The sequence below is a fragment of the Atheta coriaria genome, unplaced genomic scaffold, assembly GCF_025399875.1.
Source record: "Atheta coriaria isolate IRGN ID8LTWV9N9 unplaced genomic scaffold, Caltech_Dcor_3.1 hic_scaffold_5_pilon, whole genome shotgun sequence".
Lineage (NCBI taxonomy): Eukaryota > Metazoa > Arthropoda > Insecta > Coleoptera > Staphylinidae > Dalotia > Dalotia coriaria.
The window spans coordinates 4,411,043-4,431,095 of NW_027045447.1; the positions used below are offsets into that span (position 1 = coordinate 4,411,043).

At 38.1% G+C, this 20,053-nt stretch overlaps 1 protein-coding gene across 2 annotated transcripts in view; it reads right to left on the minus strand.

The window, feature by feature from the left end:
- Window positions 1-7,903: 7,903 nt before the first annotated feature.
- dac (dachshund family transcription factor) overlaps window positions 7,904-20,053 on the minus strand; it is a 116,006-nt gene continuing 103,856 nt past the window's right edge. For both annotated transcript variants that reach the window (XM_065302581.1, XM_065302580.1), the window contains exons 9-11: window positions 16,702-16,845; window positions 14,704-15,069; window positions 7,904-9,673 (exon numbers count right to left, since the gene is read on the minus strand). In XM_065302581.1, coding sequence (XP_065158653.1) covers window positions 9,546-9,673; window positions 14,704-15,069; window positions 16,702-16,845 — 638 coding nt within the window. In that variant the 3' untranslated portion in view covers window positions 7,904-9,545. The remainder of the gene's footprint in view (window positions 9,674-14,703; window positions 15,070-16,701; window positions 16,846-20,053) is intronic.

Consider the following 20,053-nt stretch of genomic DNA (forward strand, 5'->3'; position numbering starts at 1 on the left):
GCATTCTAACATTAAATTAAATTTTGATATTCTTTAGGTATTTATTCACTATTCTGGAGTTTCTACGTTCTACTTCCAAAATTGATATATGAATTTGTGAAGACTTTATCTTCAATACGTCATATCGGGACTGGTCTGCTTGAGCACGCTCAATTTCATATAGATTTCCTGAACACATCCCGGAACATTTTAGGATATTGAAAAATGAGTGCCGCTTGGGAGCGATACATCGTCTCTGGGCAAGATAGCGTCCGGGCGGCGGGAGACCAATGGTCATATCCTTCATCCTTGCGCATTTCTATTCAACCGTCGAATCGAGAGGTGGATTCTTTTCTTTATTGCGGGCGACCGCCACACGCGCGAGGGGAGAATCGAAATCGAACGGCAAGCGGTCAGTGGCCACCAGGCATACACATTCATCAGTTGGCGATTGCAGTTTACATGTATCTGTAGATAATATATTTTTGATGTTTATCTGTTTTCATTTTATCGACATAGACGGATGAGATATATTGTGTCATAACCTCAATTGTCTCAATTGAAATTGAAACCTTTTCTTCGCAGCATAATCTGCTGTAATTATAATTTGGTTTGTGGTGTATTTAACGTTTTACGTTCTATTGAATTCAGCGCTGCATCTTTATTTCAAAGTGTTGATGAGAACGAGGGGTGATTGTCGGTTGAAGAATTTCACTCTTTCTTCTTATTCATTCAATGCGCGCCACCACCATCCCTCTTTTTGTGCCCCGTTCTGTGTTAATGAGTTTTATACCTTCTTTCTATACTCACCAGGGCGACGGCAGAACGCCAGCAGAAGACGAAGAAGAGATTCTTATTACATTTTAATTGAGGTGATGTGTACCAATATTGATGCGGCGGTACAATGGCGGGCGCCCTTTGTGTCCGCCATTGTATCAAAAAGTTTTAATAGATATTTCTTTTAGCATTCATTATCAGCGTCGGTGCAGCGAAAGGCCACCAGAACGCTTTTGAAACCGGCACTGGATCTTTTTCTTTCGCAACTCCCAACTGAGAGTTTTGCACCGCCGTTTTCCGTTTCTTAATCAAGCTCGGCGTGCAAATAAATTGAAATTAAAAATATGTGTTGCAAAGTAAATTTCGCCTTTCATCTTGGATATTCTTCGACTTCTGATCAAATATCCAAAGTATTTCGTATCGGGAGCATGAAAGAGTTTTAAAAGTTTTAAACAAGAGAATCTAAATCAATTCTTGCTTTTTTAATATAAATATGTACTTACAAGATCAATTTTACATGCAAAGCATTTTTATCATAGTTTTAAATTTTCTTTAATGAGTAACAATTAAACTTAACATTTCCACTTTTTAACAACATATTAAACTCTATAATTATATACCACAAACTTAACTCAGTGCTTTATCGAGTTTTCGGTGTTTTTAATGTTGTAACGCTTATAAATATAATAAAACCTCAAGTTCATTGAGTAATTAAACACTGCCGGAATAACTTAGTACCCACCCGTGACCCATGTCCACTTGCACCACGGTGGTGTACGTTTCTTTTTATTGCTGGCTGCTTCTAATAACTTGCATTTCAAACTATTATTACCCAAGCACACCGTGTGGTTTCTATTTAACCGCCGGCTAAATGAGAAAAGTCTCCCCTTGAAATGTCCAACTCGCCGCCGGACGGAATGATTGTGTGCCGGCTGGAAATTAATCAAAAAAATGCAAATCGACACGTCCGGATAATGAAGCACTAAAAATCGTCGACGAGATATTTCAGCGATTAGAGTATCATGAAAAAGTGTACATTAAGCATAGAAACAGTTAATACTAAGTAAGAACACACATGAAAATGTTGCTCGAGTGAAATACGCAATTGTACATAGGAAAACATAATTACCGTGCATGCTAATCGGTAATCTTGGTGAACTACAAAAATAAAACTTTCTACAGAAACTGGAAGCCACGTTGTTTTAGCTAGAGTATAATTAGCGGTAATAAAAGTAAATTCTTGTTAATGTGATTAACTATTTTTTGGAAATGTTTATATTTTTCAAATGTAAATTTTAATTATCAAAAGAAATAATAATTGAATAAATTAAACGAAGTTAATTGTTGACACAATTCTAATTTTTTTCGCAGGGAATCTGACAAACTCAATTTTTTCCCTTCTTTTATTTGCGCTTTAATTTATGTCACCCATCCTGAAAGTGGAATGTAAGAGCGTGTTTGCACTGCTTTTTTTTTTTTTCTCTTTTCACTTTTCTCACTCAGATACTGCGGCAGCCGTCATGTTAGTCAGCCTCGTGCTCTTTAATTCGATTAAAATTTGTCACTTACAAATTTACATTTTTATGATTAAAGGGAATGTTTAATATTTATGTTTAATTACAGACGCCTACAGGCGTCGCGTGTCTTCATCTTCTTTGACTGCCGGCGTCGATTAGCGCCTTCGGCCGTCGTCCTCGTCATCATCATCATCACAGTCACCAGTTGACACTTCCACAAATTCACTTCCATCGTTTACGCCGTTTACATATTCTTGTTTACTTTGGACAACTTGTTTTCTTAGTATTTCATTTACATTTTAAAAATATTTATACTTTTGAATGATTGAACATATTATATTTCTATGAAAAATTCTAAACTGATATTTACTGTGTAATATTATAGTTGATTTGCCCGTAATTGGGAATTTTCAATTAATTCCAGCTTGCAATTTGGCATTTTCAATCTGTATTTTCCTTCTAATCAAGCAATGATTCAACAAAACACCAATAATTAATTTATAATAACAATCATAAACTATGTGCAATCGTTTGGGAAAAGTCATCAATAACTAATGAAAATCGCCCACGAGTGCATTCAGATTTCACTCATAATTTATCGCAACACGGTGCAATCGATAAATAATTAAAAAGCGTTTAATTTGTTTGCACAATCGAATTTTTCTCATCTCAAAATGTCATCATCAAATTACATGTTCTCTATTATTTTTTAATTACAACATTATAAATCATATATTTACATTGACTGTATTTATTTTTATGTATATATATATATTATATATTCATACATGAATAAATAGCGTTGTTTATAGTGTCATCATCACAAGTTGCACCTCCTTTGCAAAGGGAAGTGCACACTGCAGAAGCAATGCTAGTACGTGCTGAATGTGTATTATCCTCAGTATAGTGAGGCATTACGAGGTTGTTTGGCGCCAGCCGCCAGACTTTAATATTTCCTTTGATTTTTATAACCCTTTAACACCTCGACGCTACTTATGTGTAGCGCGCCGTTCGTCATGCACACGACATGCTGATGACGCTCTCAAAGGCGTCACTGATTTTTCTTTCCTGCAGCGTGGAGGAAAACCGCCGCCTTTGCTTATCCACCAACAACGCCTCCACCACCACTCGGATGCAGTTTTACATTATGGCGAATTTTATGTATTTCTGGACTCAGAGTGACGATAAAGTGGAAAACCATTTCAAAAGAGGCAGTTCTTTGATCTCAGACATTTCGAAATAAACCACGTATAACAATTAAAATTATAACAATAATTGCAAAATACATTTGACCAATTTGTCTTAATTACACTAGAGAATAATCATGCAAATTAACATTAATAACCAATAATCATCACATTAATTACAATACAAGTGACTAAAAACAACAAACAATAGGAATGTAAATTAATGTGCACCTAATTGAATCATACAACTGAAATGTTAATTTGTCTCATTGAGATATTTGTCATTCAAGCATGTATCTTATACCAAGTGTTTCCACTTTACTATTACGCTGTATGTTTAGAGATAAAACAAAATTTCAGCATACGAGCCTTGTGGTTTTATGAGCATTGCTTTAATGTGTCATGAAAACATCCATTATTATTATTATTAAACATCGGCTTGCGCGAAATTTGAATAATTCACTCCGCATGAGCGATGCATTCAGCTTGGCGTTCAACAATAGTGTATCTTGCGCGCCGATGTTTTATTAGCATTCGCATTTGAATATCAGCGAGGAAAGTTTATTTACCATAATGTTAACTAGCATCCCACAGTTTTGCGTTTTACGTAATATCCAAGCTGGTGTGCGTATGTTTGTGTGGGCTGAGAATTGGTATGTGAGCGTTAGCGTATAAATGTGTAACTTTATGCGTAACTAATGTCCTACATTTCGCATCGCGACGCCAATCCAATTCAACCCTGTTCAGGCGCTACCCTCGTGACGGCAAATACAAAGGCGCAAAACCATCAACAACTGCGATAATAAAGCCACAGAAAATACATAAAATTTAGCGCTAGTGTTGGTGCACACCGGGGCAAACGAGCAAAATTGACTTATGAATATTTGATAATTTACTTTTCATTACCATACTCATAATACAATAGGTACACTTATTCTAATTAGTCGCTGTGAATGAAGTGTTTTCATTTTCCTTTTTCGCTCATTCTTATTTTATTTTACTATTTTTCAATTGAGGTTTGACAGAATCCAAACATAATGAAGGCATTAATTAAATTCATAAAAAGTACATCGAAAAAGTTTTCAGCGTTCTGGGGGAAGAACGTGAGTGGAGCGGATACAAAACAATTTCAACCGGCTAATCTTTTAATATTTGATGTGCCGTCTCGCCATTGAATCCTCGTTTAGAAGTTGGAAGAAGCTGGAAAGTCGGGCTTCCTGAAAGTTGAATTTTTCGATATCCATTCCATTCCGATCCATTCCCCTCTTGTCTTTATACTTTTATTCGCTCGTTTTTACTATATGTGTGTGTGTGTGTGTGTTCATAATGCGAATACAAATAACGTTTGAGGCGAAATGTTCCCGTTCGAATTTTGGAATCGCAAAACTTTTCGTTGCGTCGCTTTTATATTTCATCTCGCAAAAGCGAGAGCGGTGGCAGTGCGTTTGTGTCATGCAGAGACGAAGATACAATATGAATTCGTTTTCTGCTCCTTTTCGTCGCTCGTTATTCTGTGTGTATTCGAACGAAAGCAGGAAAGGAACGGAATTGATCGAATAAACTTCTGAAAATGTTTTCAAATTGAAATTCCAATAAAAAGATTATTGATATAGAATACAACGATGTGCGTGGTTGGATGAATGAAAATTAAATATCTTTGCGTTTCACGCATGAAAAAAACTGTTGTTTGTTTGTTGTTTATCAAACGAAAGAATTTACACAAAATTCCAAAAAAAATTGGTTAAAAATACCAACGATATTTTTGTAACCTAACATATTTAAAATGCAACTTATCATATACCCATATTTGAATATAGGATTATCAACATTTGACATTCACAGTCACGTTGTAATATCATCCCCATAGTATTTTAAACGTTCAAAATTTTGAATACTAATGGCGGTGGTTACAGTTCGATTCGTGAAACGTAAAACAAGTGTGCGCAAGAGACCGAGGAGCTTGTGACCCTGACAAAGCGGGATCCAAATTGGCTTTTCGTTTGCGAAGCTTGCTTTTAGCTTTCGGCAAAAACGCCCCGACGAAACGTGCTCCCATTCGAAGAAAACTATTAAAATGCAAATATTATAGCAGTGAAATTCATATCGGAAACGAAACGAAAACCGTGAAAGAAAGGGAAGTGAAAAGGATGTTTCAAATACATTCAATTGTAAATGCACATACACTAAATATTTAAAAAAAGTTTTGATTGTGCATATCAAAACACCTACTATTTAATTTGTATTATTTTTTTGCTATATTGAAAATGTTTTTTATGGTAATTTTAATTTCTGAAGATTTTATTTTAACACCCTGTGTAAATATGACCATTATAAAAACTCAATGTAAGAAGAAAAATCTAATGTACACCTTCTGGCACTCGTGTTTTCAAAGATCCTAAGTCTCTACGCCTACGTTAAGCTCTTGCAAATCGCTTTTCGACTTGTGTTCTCCTTCTCGTCCTTAACTGTCTCCTATTGTCGCATGCCCTTTGAACTCCGCATTTTTTTTGTATCTTGTTTTTCACTCCCCTATTCGTCTCTGCAAATGAATACCCATTGGCATTTTTGCGTTTGCATTTTGCTCGGTGGTTGAGTCCCTGAGTGCAATCTAATTCCTGATGTATAAATTTGGATATAAATGGCCAATAAAAATGAAACATATTCATGATTTTTCCGCGCCGGAAGAGAGCGATTATTAACCCTCCTCGACTCCAACTCTGACTCTCGCAATCGTTTAGCAGCGATAGTAGTTTGCATGTGGCTTTCCTTTGACGGCACAGCTTTTGTTTGCGCGCGACCCTTTTCTTCGCAGGTCCCGCTCGGAAACGAAACGTATCGGAAATATATCAAAATTAACATGAATGCGGTATGCATATTACTCGCATATAAAAGGAATGAATGCGCCACCACACCAGCCGCCAACATAAGAATTGTGTAAGAATACGAGGAAGAGGAAATAACGAAGAAGGCAGATGGTTTAAGTCCAGTAGTAAATCAAACTGCGAAAACGTAATTTTAATCATAGCATGAATATAAATGCGTCCTTCCATTGTGTAATCGGTGTAATGTTCTTCTTTTGTGCGGCCAAAACTTTGTAAGCAGGAAATATTTTAATTTAATTGAGAATTTTATGACGTACATGTTTTATGACACTGTTATCTTTCAGGGTAATTAAAATTTGATAAATCCTTGCACATTTGAACTTTTAAAGTCAATATTTAGATGTTTCATTTCTAACATTTGGCTGTCGGGTCTAATCTGCATACAAATGACCAATGACCATTCAAACGCCACCTCAAACGGTCAAACGACCCCTAACTCACACACATATACACCCAGGCAAACACCCCGTGTTCGATGGTTTCAGTTCTCATCCTTCCACATAGAAATCCTTGTGGCGTAACGGCGTGAAACGGTCGACACCCACGTTGATAAGCGTGCGTTCATCATAGGATGATGCGTTTGCAATATCGACATTAACACATCCAACAAGTTAGTTACCTACAGATGCGCACAGATTTCAAAAGTATAACAAAATTATCATTTGTTTAATTTTAAATAACTTCTATTTTAATATCAGCTATCTATCATATATTCGGATGGTCCTAACAGCGTCAGGTTGTCACCTAACTCCGCCATTAGAAATGCGTCCTTCGTCACCTTTCTGCGCGCCCACCGTCACCACCGCCCTTGCATATCAATGCAGACAACCCTCTTCCCTCCCAGGCGCGCAATGCGAGTAACGTGTGCACGCTCGACCTGCCGCCAGCATTTCATAGCCAGTCGTGCGCGATATTGTCTTCGGAATTGTGAATCCCGAGCGATCGGATAGATGCCCGGCCAGAGTCAGCCAGTCACCAGACCTTTATCATTCAGGTTACGTCGGGGCCGTCAACGCAAACGCTCACGCCGACGGGAAGAGGACTAGACGTCTCTAGTCGCAGCTTAAACCGAATGAAGTAAAGCGAGCGTTAAAAAAAAACACAAATTTTTGCATATTTTATTTGGTTTAGTTTTTCTACTCTACTACTAGATTTGAAAAATAAAACCGTACTGAAGCGGGAGAAAAAATTGGCGTCGTCCTTCACCGCCTCCTTAGGCTTTCTTCACACGTCATCAATTTTTACGACGATTAAAGTGGAAAGCTGGAATCAGGAGCAAACTCCGAACGGGTGGGTGGAGAAAGCAATGACTATCGAATGACTAGCGAGTTAAGTCGTTGATGAGATGATTTGCATTAATAACAGTTCCAATCTTCCGTAATCTAGTCGTTTTTACTCCCTAAAGAACCAAAAAGTTAATACGTAGTTAGCGTCTGTAATAGAAGTACTTTAAAAAACTCGAAAACGAATTATCATGAAATAAAAAAGTAAAAAATTAAAGTAGTACCCAAAAGTTTCCAAAGGTGGCAGTAGCATGCCCAAAATATGAATAAATGCATGGTTTGTTTACGTTTTACTTTATCTTTATTTTTGTTATGTTTTGCTTGCTAAAAGGCACACACACACACAATAGATAAATATGTACAATAAATAACATTCGCACATTCACCGCACATTGCAACGTTTCACAATATTCGTCTATAAAGTGGTATGATAAAAATTACAAAGTACTCACTTGATTAATTATCGATTATTTATTATTAATCGCAATTCATCAAATACTAATGATATTTTGGTTACACGCATACACATTACATGTACTTACACACGATTTCAAGCAAATAATCGAAATAATCAATCAATAGTTAATTACTAAAAGTCTTACGCACTTCTTGTAAAATTTATTATTTTTGTGTTCTTATTATTCACACTCACACTGGCAAAAACGAAAGAAGACACAATACGTACGAAGCCGTGAGCACTATTTACTCTTTGTTTATTTTTATTATTAATGGTGTGAGCGTGTTTAACTGTTTCAATTTATTCACAAGTTTCGCATCGTTATTAATATATTCGTTCACTAATAACGCGCTAATCAATACAAGTACAATGTTACAAGGAGCAATTTTATTTTTATTAACAAGGTGTAGGTACATGTTCAATGTATTCATCAATGAAAATTATTATTTAATGGGTTATATAAAATATTATACAAAGTGTTTCCAAAAAGGACCTATTAAAAACACTTTATATAAATCCTAATCAATTATTTTAATGCATATTAATCGTAAGAATATGGATAATTTACACGCTAATATTGCACACATTTTGCAGTTACAGCTTGTCTTAACTATCTTATATTAGACTTAAAAATTATGTGAATGACCTTAATACAAATGAGCAATGAAAGTAAAAATAAATCATTTTTGCTAAATGTTTTAAATTGTTTGTAATTTTCCGATGACTGATTAGTTTTGACACATGATTGTCAAGAAGGCGTATACTTTTAACATGTTTTTAGTGTTTTTTTTTTGTCTAAATCAATTAATAACTCGACAAGCAATCAACGAAAATATAATTATGTATATGTACACTTTCTTGTAATAATTTCACACAATTCTTGTTGTTAGAACATAGAAATGTAAATATGTTAATGAAAACTAAGTAATTAGTCAAGCAAGAAGAAAAAAATAGAAAAACATTCTGAAGATCATTAATAATAATAATTTATGCAGATAGATAGTTAGAAGTTTAACGAATTGTCAAAATTTAAGTCAAAACTGGCTTTAAACATTAAAATCTAATAACGTAATCAGTCTTATCAATAAACGCATCAAAAAGCAAGCAAAAGTAAAAAATTAATGATTCCTTACATTAATTGAATATTGATATTATGTACACGAACGTTTAGTGCTATCTTATCTATTAATCTTAAATAATTTATATTTTATATTGATTAATCAAAGTGTTATATTTTATATTAATGTTTTACTACAACCACAATTTCTTTTACTCAATTTGCATGATCTTCATGTTCAAACATGTTGTATGTGTGTGCTTTCGCAATTTACAAATGCAAGAAAATTTTTGGTAAATATTTACATACCTAACGTGCTCGCATCGAGCTTAAAGAGCGCTTTATTTTACATGCACGCTCGTGAACGCAAATCTTTCCCATGAGTTTCAACGAAGCGTATTCGGCTTTATGTGCTCGTGAAGAGGACCGAATTTTTATAATAGCCGGAACGTTCCTGAAGTGGCGATTTTACATCTCTGTCGACCTGCTGTTGACGTGATTTTCTTTCGAGTTCTAATTCTTGAGCCAACGATTCTGAAACAATCAAAAACATAAACTTTATTATAACGTATAAATAAAATTATTCATAGTTTTGTCTTTTCGTTGTATTTAAAAGCCATCACGTTCAAATGCATTTTCGTAATCATTTTCCGACACAGTCGGTTGTCACCCTCCGTTTATGGCAAAGGAGCCCGCCGGCAATACGCGATTTAAATATTATTATTGTCGTTGTGTGAAATCACAGATTGAGTTTTCCATGACTACACTTCGCGTTGAGAGTTAGGGTGAGATTTTAAATTTAGAAAACTAAATAGAAGTAAAATTGTACTACCAACAAACAAGAAAATATAGTTTAGGGTTATGTATTGTTGTAAAAGAAATCAATTGATAAAGAAACAAAATTTTCGTTTTAATAATATCAAATAAAATAGTTATAAATACAATTAGTACCAAAATATCCCATAGATGGCAATACAGTGAACAAAATATGAACAAATTCAATATATGTTTACGTTTTACTTTGCCTCTATTTTTGTAATGTTTTGCTTGCTAAAACACACACATACAGACAGCAGGTAAATATGTACAATAAATACATTCGCGTACTCACCGCTTATTGCAACGTTTTATATTTAAATCTTCGTCTATAAACTAGTGTGTTAAAAATTATGTTTTATTCTAAAAGAAATGTCTTGATAAAGTAATAAACTATAATATTGCGCACGTGTCGCCGTCATTGAGGTTTTCGTTATGTCTCGTTGATCTTTAAATTCAAGATTCAATTTCACGCTTCGTCTAATTCTTAGATAATCCGAAAAACAATGATTTTGCTTTTGTCTCGTGCTTACTTAATTTCTTTTATCAACCATTTTCTGTATCATCTTTGAATATTGCTTTTTCAAATATTTTATTATACACACTGCATTTTTTTGCATGACTTAAAACTTATATTACAATTGACTATTGTCTTTACTAAGTACCATGAATTATTAGAATAAATTAACATTACTCAGCGTTTGTTTAACGTACGCATCAGGCTATTCATTTCGTGTGCTTGACAAAACACAACATAATTGAATTCTTTTTATATGCACTCTGTTCTCGTATGATGCGCGTTGGACAAGGATTACACACCGCATAATACCTAATTCTAATCTGTTTCCTTAAACGAAAATGCTCGTTGGCGAAACACACGAAAACGGTTTATTTGGTTATTCAAATCCAAATGGAAATGGAATCTGGCGAGGCCCGCAGCCGAAGGACAACACAACGCTACGTTCATAATCTGGTCGTAGGTCGTTTCCCTTTTCACTCTCACCCATCTGCGGCTTTGCTTCAGTTTCGGTCTAATATCCTGGGTGTCTAATGTGTATTTGCGTAGGTATAAACCGAATCTAGTACGAAATGCGAAATGCGCGATTCATATGGCGCGCTGCGGTGCGAGAGCGTTTAAGTGACACGGGCATAACGAGCCGAGAAATTGCAAACAGCAAAGATAACATCGTGTTAAATAGCCGGCGGGCTGCCGAACTGCCGGGTCCTTTCTCGTCGGCGTCCCTACCACCCCCCAACCGCCCTTGTGCCGCATTCGCATTTCAGATAATGGCATTTCTGCGGGAGTAGATTAACTCTCCGTGCTAAGCGGTTCGTTCGTCTGTCTGCCGATTACGAACCTCACCAAATGAATGAATGAATGAACACTCGCCAATAGTAAAATTTAATCTCCCAGTTCCCGTAATATTTAACCCTTAACTGTAAAATTGCAATAATATGAATTTTAATTTACAAGAGTGTAAACTTAATGTTTAGTTTGAAACAATCAAAACCATTAGGCTATTGTTTACGTCTTGCCGGTCCACGAACTTCTTGTTGTTGCTTCGTGGCCGTCCCGGCCGATTGGTTCAACTATAACTCATTTAGAAACTCCGAAGTTGTATTACACGCACTCAGTATGCGCGCGCCAGGCATACATCGATATAATATATGTTAAACAAAGTACTTTGTGCGCTGGGCATCTTCATCTATTCCGGACTCACGTAAGCGTCATCCGCAAATAACTTAGGTACGTTGCGAACCAAACATATCCATCCATCTATCCACGTGTAAACACATTCGTGGCGTAATGGCGTTTGGGTAACATTGGGCACGCGTGGTATGAGTAGATTGGATGCGCGCCATTCCGCGCCGCGCAGGTTCTGGTTACACACGCTCGCGGCCCGTCCGCAAAGTTAGATAAATAGGTCCATCTTCAGGTATAAGTTTAACTACATAGTTTGTCTATAGTTTCGTACAAGTTAGGACCCGATCTCTTGTAATTAGAGTTAATTCTGCGAAATCCTAGCAAACCACCCCAAAACTTACACCGCCTTGAAGGTGGCCCCAACTTACAGTTACGCAACAACGCAACCCTCATATTGTGGATGAGGGTGGTCTGTATTAAACAGGCAGACACATTAAATTGATTTTAATGAGCCAACGAAGATTCCCCAGATTCTTTGGGTGAGCCAATTTAGATCATTGATTAATTAGTTGAAGATCTGCCGTGGGCGATGCGCGTGTGTCCAAGGAAGCAACTGGCTACAAAGCTACATGTGTGCTCCGCCAATGCACACAATATCAACTAATTACCTATTCATTACGGCTTAAAGTGGCAAGTTGGTGTTGAATTATTCCCAGCTCCCGTGCGCAATCCCTGTTGAACGCAACGCTACATATGCGAGGACACAAATAATGCATAACTATACAATGTTCGAGATATGCGCCTGTTGGAAGATGGAAACTAAAGACCCCTTTCAGTTGCCCATAGTTCCGGAACTGTGAGGTAAGACGCAGCGGACCTCCGCATGTCCGGAAGGAAGGAAGACCCTCTAATGGACGCCCGCTAGCCGACTCGTTTGTTCACCCCCTTCTTAAACCCGCCAACCCCTTTGGCCCACGCTGCTGACGCTTACACCTAACTATATTAGGATTGATCGGTTCCGGAATTGATCATAGTTTAACGAAGTTTATATTCATCAGCGAGACGAAGAAGCGCATTCCTGCTCGACTGGTAAGACTTCTTGCTACGGCAATAGGGTCATCCTCGTCGGCGAGAAATATATACATACATACTAGGTCTAAAGACTCACTGCGACTAATTGATCTCGCACCCATCATCGGCTTATTACGTGCCGCATGTAAGCGAACGTCGTCGTTCAGAGTCCGAGCCTGATTGTCTTCAGAATATTAACTCCGTTTTGCTAATAATCTAATAAGACGATATACGTATACCCAGATTGGATGGATATGGATAGATAGATGAATGGATTGGAAACGACGGTGGTTCGCGCACAAAGTGCCCGAAGAAGCTACATGGTGCAAACTGGGATCGTAAAGGAAACGAGCAACCTCGAGGGCGTTTCGGGGATATGTAATTTGGTAATTGTGTAGGCTTCCCGGCCAAAATCTATTGTCGAAGTTTCTTAATCGTATTCAGAAGGCCACGGAATATTATTACTGATTCCGACCGAATATCCACTAGGTCCGGCGGGGAAGGTCTTCTTAAATTGAAATTTGTGGTCAGTTTTCGTACAAATTGTGTTCAAAATCTATTACTATCTAAAGTTTTGATTAATTTCTAATTAAAGCCAATCTTTTATGATTCTTGCAAATGAATGTACATTCCAACTGCAAGTGATTTATTTATATGTTAGTCAAGTAGTAGAAAGAAGGTGTAGATGGTCCGCCATATTACAATAACAACAATAATTGCATCGACGCGCGCGCTGACGCTGTTTTCAAGGAACTTGCGTTTCCAATTGTACAAGATCAACATTCGTCCCGTTGGCTGATGATCACTTCGTGCCCGCTTGTAAATTGAATCCTTTCATGACGAAATGTTTTGTGCTCGACGCGCCTACTGCGTTCTTTGCGGTCCACACACGTCATTGTTCGGCGTCGACGGCAAACGGCTACCGTTCGCGACTCCCGGCAACACCTTGATCAGCTACTTATGCGTTTTGTTACACGCCGTCTTCGAATCGTTTTCGTTTTTCGCTCGATCGAAACGAAACGCAAGAAATGAATCGGTTGCGCGTCCCATTGTGGAATTAAACGAGCGTTTAACAAGTTGATTGCTTTTAAATACTCACAATGATGAATATAATCATTTCGAAATGGATCGCATTGTTGGCAGCCCATCGACGAGTTGCTGCCGTTTGCCGCTGAATACATATACAGTAGTTCAATGCGTCGCTGGCAACGGAAAAAATCTTTAATTTATTTCAACAATGCAACGGTATATGAAGCGATCGCTCAACAATGTGGCCAATGGAAGCAGTTCAAAGGGAAGAGACGGCCCGATCGATTCGTATCGAGTCAACGAAGGTTTCTACGGATACGATTTCGTAAAGTCATCAGAATTACATCGCCGATGAAGACAGGTGAACAAAAACGATTTTTTGTCTGCAGTGGTAAAAAACCAATCCTATCACATAAATTTCAACTCATTCTATTTTGCCTGCTTGATATCTTTTCCAATAATTTCATATTACATATAATTTGTGGACATTTTGTATGCTACGTCTGGCGTATTAGATATGTATTACATTACAACCGTAACAACGACTCTTCGGTAATTTCCCTGGAGTTCCGTTGCTTACATAATATTTACGGGGGAAAATAATATCGTCGCGTCGCTTTCTTGGGCACGGCTGACTTACGACCTTCTCTCGGCTCGACCACATACAACGACGCGACGCCATTTCATATGTTGGATATTCCGACATCTTCGCACGCGCCACGAAACAACAACGCCGGCAAACACATGACTTAGTAAAATATAATTACGACGAAATGCGAAGGACGGATATCAAACTACGCTCGTGTTAAGTTAAGTTTTCCTTTTGGGATCTTACAAGCCGATTCTACATTCTGATCCTGGGTCCTAAGACGTTGTAACACTTGTACAAAGATTATAAAGGTACAACGGCCGTAAGCCGGTGCGGACCGTACGTGACTGGATGATCAACTGGGAACTTTAAAATGCATAATAAATCTCCGGGCTCGTATGTGCGCACACTTACCAGAATAGTTTTGCCAGAATGCGGCGCCGGAGTTGATAAGATCTATTCCCGAGTAACCCCATCCCTTAGCGTCGCCGCCGCCACCGGCGCCGCTGCCGGAGTTGAGCTGTTCGCGCGAGTCTCTTTGTTCACGTTCTCTCGGCTGCTGTTCCGGCCGCTGGTGTTGAGGCTGTTGCCCAGAGGTGGAGAAGTTCGTTGGCGAATTATCAGCCGATCGGTGTTGCATTTCGTTCTGATGACGATGCTCGCTGATTTCGCGAGAATGCTGGCGTTCAGATGCCGATGCTGGGCGTTCACGCTGTTGACTGTGCACTACATTGTTATTGTTGGATATCTTTAATTGCTCCAGTTCATTCGCAAAAGTTTCTGAAAAGAAAAAAAATTACTTAGGTGCTATATTTTTCGATTAGTGCAGTCAGATGGACTAACTCCGATAAGATTCTTCATTCGTTTCGTTTCATTCCGGTATTTCATCACATTTCATCATCGTAAATGTGTTTTAACCCATGTCCGATTAGACCCCCAATCCCAGAAACGTTCTGAAGTTTCGTAACGCTTCAAACAATTAACTAGGTAACGAAATATGAAGCGACCCCAAGACTAATAGTAATAGACATTTCCATTTCTAAAATGAATGAAACCCAAGAAAGAAATGATGCCTACCTGACATAATTAATTGAAAACTCAACCGCCATTAAGTGCGAGTCAAACAAATGAAAAATACCTCAACTTTTAAATTTACAACTGAAAACCACTAAAAAAAAAACACCTGTTTTTAAATTGATTATGAATACAAAATCAATTACTCTAACTTAATGCACTCTGGAGTTAATTGCAAGACAAATTCCGAAATGTTTCATGTTGTCATCAAATCTTTGAAGAGTGGCGCAACAGTCGCCCTAATTTGATTCTTCGTCGACGTCTGTTTATGACGGTGTCAATCATAAGCACCGAATGGAAACGTAACTCGAACGCGTGAGGGGTGTGCGCACAAAGCAAACGTAACAATTATATTAGGAGTGCTCGACATGAACACCACCCACACCCCATTCTAATAGGTTCCATCCACGCATTTACACTCTCGCACACACGCGGAAAACAGTCAAACAGTCAGACGCGAGTACAAACATACAAACAAGCCGAAGGAGAGAGCGAAGGCGGCATTGCTCTGCCCCCCGCGGGGCATCAACTCGACCCCGGGATTGATTTTAACTTATTACAAGACGTTTCGCCTTTCCATCAACGCACCCATTAGTCCTGCGAACACTCACACACATACACACACAAACATTCACATCTGCATGAAAACGTTGAGTTTACACGTTTATAGCAAGCATTCGAATTGTTTTCAACTAGATATGTTGGAAACTACGTTTTCGGTTGTAACACGACGTTACCGTGTATGATGTATTATTATTGATTACCCTCCGTCGGTCCTGAGCGTCTTTTCGGGTTCATTTGTATTTGTGTTTCAAGCCGATGGGAATTCATAAGGAATCCAAACTAATTTAGCATTCGGCAAAGAGAAAGATGTTTACTAAGGATGGATTAGGTTTCTAATTAATTTTACAACTTGACTTGTGGGTTGAAATGAATTTTGTTTGATTAGTAATCAAAAAATTTAAACTAAATTGAATAACATCAATCTATCAAATGATATGTAATGTTTAATTGTAGGCAAACGTGTTGAAGGTGTGTCCGAAGGTAAAATAACATTTTAACAAATTATTCCACTCAATCAAAAGTGTCAATATGTAGTTAAAGATGGTTAAAGCCAGCGCCGAACAAAATTAAACACACATAGCATTTATTTATTTCGTTGTCAAACGGCTCAACATGTCAGAATTAAGTGCAGTCAGCGTACTCTCACGTTCTCACACTTATCATGAACGTAATTATAAATAGAAATATCATAAAAGATTCATGCACGCGTCACGCGCGCTCATTTTTCTTCTCATTTACAAATAATAACTTAATCATTGCAAATATAATAAATACCTGTGATAAGACGTAGCTGATCATTGTGACCAGAATTCATCAAAGCTTCTTCTAGTTGCATACGACGTTTGTTTTCTATGTCCATTTTTTGTTGTAATAATGTTCGAGCTCTTCTTTCTCGTCGAAGTCTTTTTTGAACCAGAACTGAAATTATAATTAATATAAAGGTAAGTATATATAATATAATGAAAATATAAATATTACAGGATGTAAATGATTGTTGTGTTTACTTTATTTCGTCGTTTTTTACTTTATGTCCACTAATGAAAAAGTAATAAGAGGAAAAACCTATCAATAACCGTAATTTGCGGGACGTCGCTTACCGCAATATATACCTAGACGTGTACGTATGACATAAATATAATGAAAACGTTAATGGTAATGCCACACTCCACATAATAGTCACATCTACACAGGTAAGTACATATAACCACAACGTAGGTGACCATTTTTATGTATTCTACATGGTTTACATGCGCCTATGGGTGAGCCATTACAAAAACATTCTCTGGAGGGTTCGAAGGGTGCATGAATAATTGCGTCGTGCACCATGTTCGTAATGACCGGAGTCGGCGGCCATGCAACTAAGGCGCAAACGTAATGCAACCAACGGTTGTCCAGTCCTCTTTTTTTGCTTCTTTCGCGAGGCACGTTTCTTGGGGTCGTTTCGCGAATGGCAGTCGCAAGTGTTTTAACTTCCAACTTCCAACTTCCAACGTCTGACTTCATATCGCGAGTTGTGTGCAGTTGAAGCAATGTCGAACCTGTTTACTTCTTTCTCTACGCGCGTTTCTGTTCGCATGTATGCGTCCAGAGGTAATGTTCATGAAAACATAAGTGGTCGGCTGGTCAGGTGTGGGCCGCTTCGACGACTATTTGCACCTGTGTGTGTATGTGCGCGCGCGTGTAATTTTTGTATGTCCGACTGCGAAAATTGCGCCCAGGGAGTGGCTCCCACCGTTCGACGTCGGCGATGATTGTCGTGTTGCAACCAATCGGGCACTCGCTCAGGTAATGCCCGGTTATGATGCATAAATGCATTTCGGGCCGATTGCAGCACGGCGGTCAGAACGCGAAAAGAGAAAATTGCGAGTGGGAAACAACAACACAGAACTCAAACAATGCATTGTTTTTTGTGTCTCTTTTTTATTTTCTTTGAAGTTAAAATTGCTTATCTATATACATTGTTAATACTATGATTTAACTGTAACTTTACTCATACTTCTCAGTATTAAATCCAATGTCATAACATGAAATTATAGTTCTAGATAGAATTGAGCGTGACACGCACGTAAAAATCATGACGAGTCGAATAGTCAGCCTATCAGTGATAACACTCAGCGCACATAAAAATAAATAGCTTTCCTCCGTTGCGGGTGGGGGCGTGAGAGGTGAAAGAAATGCGTAATCGCAAGACTAGCCGAGGAACGCGTGCAGGAGCCCGCGTCGAACATTTAGAGTTCCCCATAAAAACAATATTGCATTCGCATTGTGGAAGAAACGTATTATGATATATCGTAAAAAAACATAAAGAGCCCCTCGCGTTCATCCACTGCACGCTGGCTTGCAGGAAACTTGCGCTGCGATAAGCAACCGAAAGCTCTAATAGCAAATTTCCGAAATCTCCTGTATGCAGAGCATAGACAAACATAAAACAAAGTGAGAAAAAATGTTTGCACGTTGGGGTGCCGAGTGTTGGCGCTGAATTTCTATTTTTTCTCGTTTTAGGGCAATTTTCTTGCGTGTTTATGAAAAAATAAAAGGAAAATAAATCACGCCGTAGCATCGGATCCAAATCGTTAAGATATCGCGCATATATAGCCGAAAGACACAAACAATTTGGATCCATCAGAAAAGGGCGAGAATTCCTGCCGCATAGCAAAGCGATTAACGACTGCTTCGGACATGCGTTGTGTGAGCACCTCTCTGACTCGTGTTGTAATTTCGTGTGCAAATTTTCGATTTCGGCGCGTTCTCCCAAATCGCAGCCGGTCTCACATGGTTGGAAGACTATTAAACTGCGGTACGTTACCGAAATCTAAACGTTTCGACCACGAAATGAGAATAATGCTGGAATGCCTTCGGGGGCTATAATTTACGAATTGCTTTTCGATGTTGCGAATTCATTCAAGCCTCAGACACATGAGAAAAAGTGAATAAACTCTAAAGTAGTTATAAATACCTTTTTAAAGATTATAACAAAGTAGTTAAAACATTAAAAAATGTCCGTACAAGCATCTAACTATATACGAATACGACATGTTTTCGATTAGTACCAACTCATAGATGGATGCTCGAAACTCATTATGAACCTCGGTGAGGAACTTACTGGATGGTGGAATGCGCGCGTGGAGGCGCGGTCGCACACGCACGTTGATTAATAAACTTCGGTAATGAGCGTTATAATTAGTTGCGCGCGCGTGGTGGACGAGTGTGCAAGGCAGGCGTTTGGGGCATCTTGCGCGCGGGTCGCGACACCCCGTTGTGCCCAGCAGGGCGTCCGACCTGTTCAGATTGGATACCATTATCAGGGTATCATCATGTGTGCATCCTTGTTAAATGTGCAGTGCACTTTGAAAAATATTCAAGTGCAGAAATGACCAAAACTAACACAAATTGTTTAATACAAGAAGAAATCAAAGTTTTTTTTAAATCCAAAATAAATGGTTGTTGCATTTTATTATCACTTTCTCAGTAGTAATCCTCAATAGATTTTCCAGCCTTCCCTGAAAGCCCAGCACAATTGCCACTTTTATTTTTTTCGTTTCCCTCAATTTTGTTCGGCTATCTTGTGATGCAACAAAAAGACAAGCACTACTTACGCGAAACGCCAGCACGGCAACGGATATCAAACATCTCGGACATTGAAAGAAAACTGTGACATTCATCGCCTCGGCTCTTGAATCCTCACTGCTTCCCCCTTAATATTTGTGCCGGTTTTATCGCCCGAACAGGACGATGAACGACGGACGACTGCAGCGCGACTAAATAAAATATTTCACGACTGACTATAATAATCTATGAGTTTTGTTATGTTGCGTTTGACCTATACATGTGTCTACCCTCTGGAGCGAACAATCCAATCAACATTTATAGATAGATATTTTCCTTTATGACGCGTACGTTGTGGCATGAAGGCATAAACTGAATTATATGTGTCGCAAATATTTACGGAACGCTGATTCGACAAATTTGAAACGTGCAAAAGTTACAATTTTGCAAAAAATTAAAGATAAAGTAATCTGAATATAATTAGTCATTATAACACTGAAGAATAGCATGTATTTGCGTTTAATTAAATTTTATTTTAGATGTCCTTATTGCTTCATGCCATTCTTCAAAATATATTCCA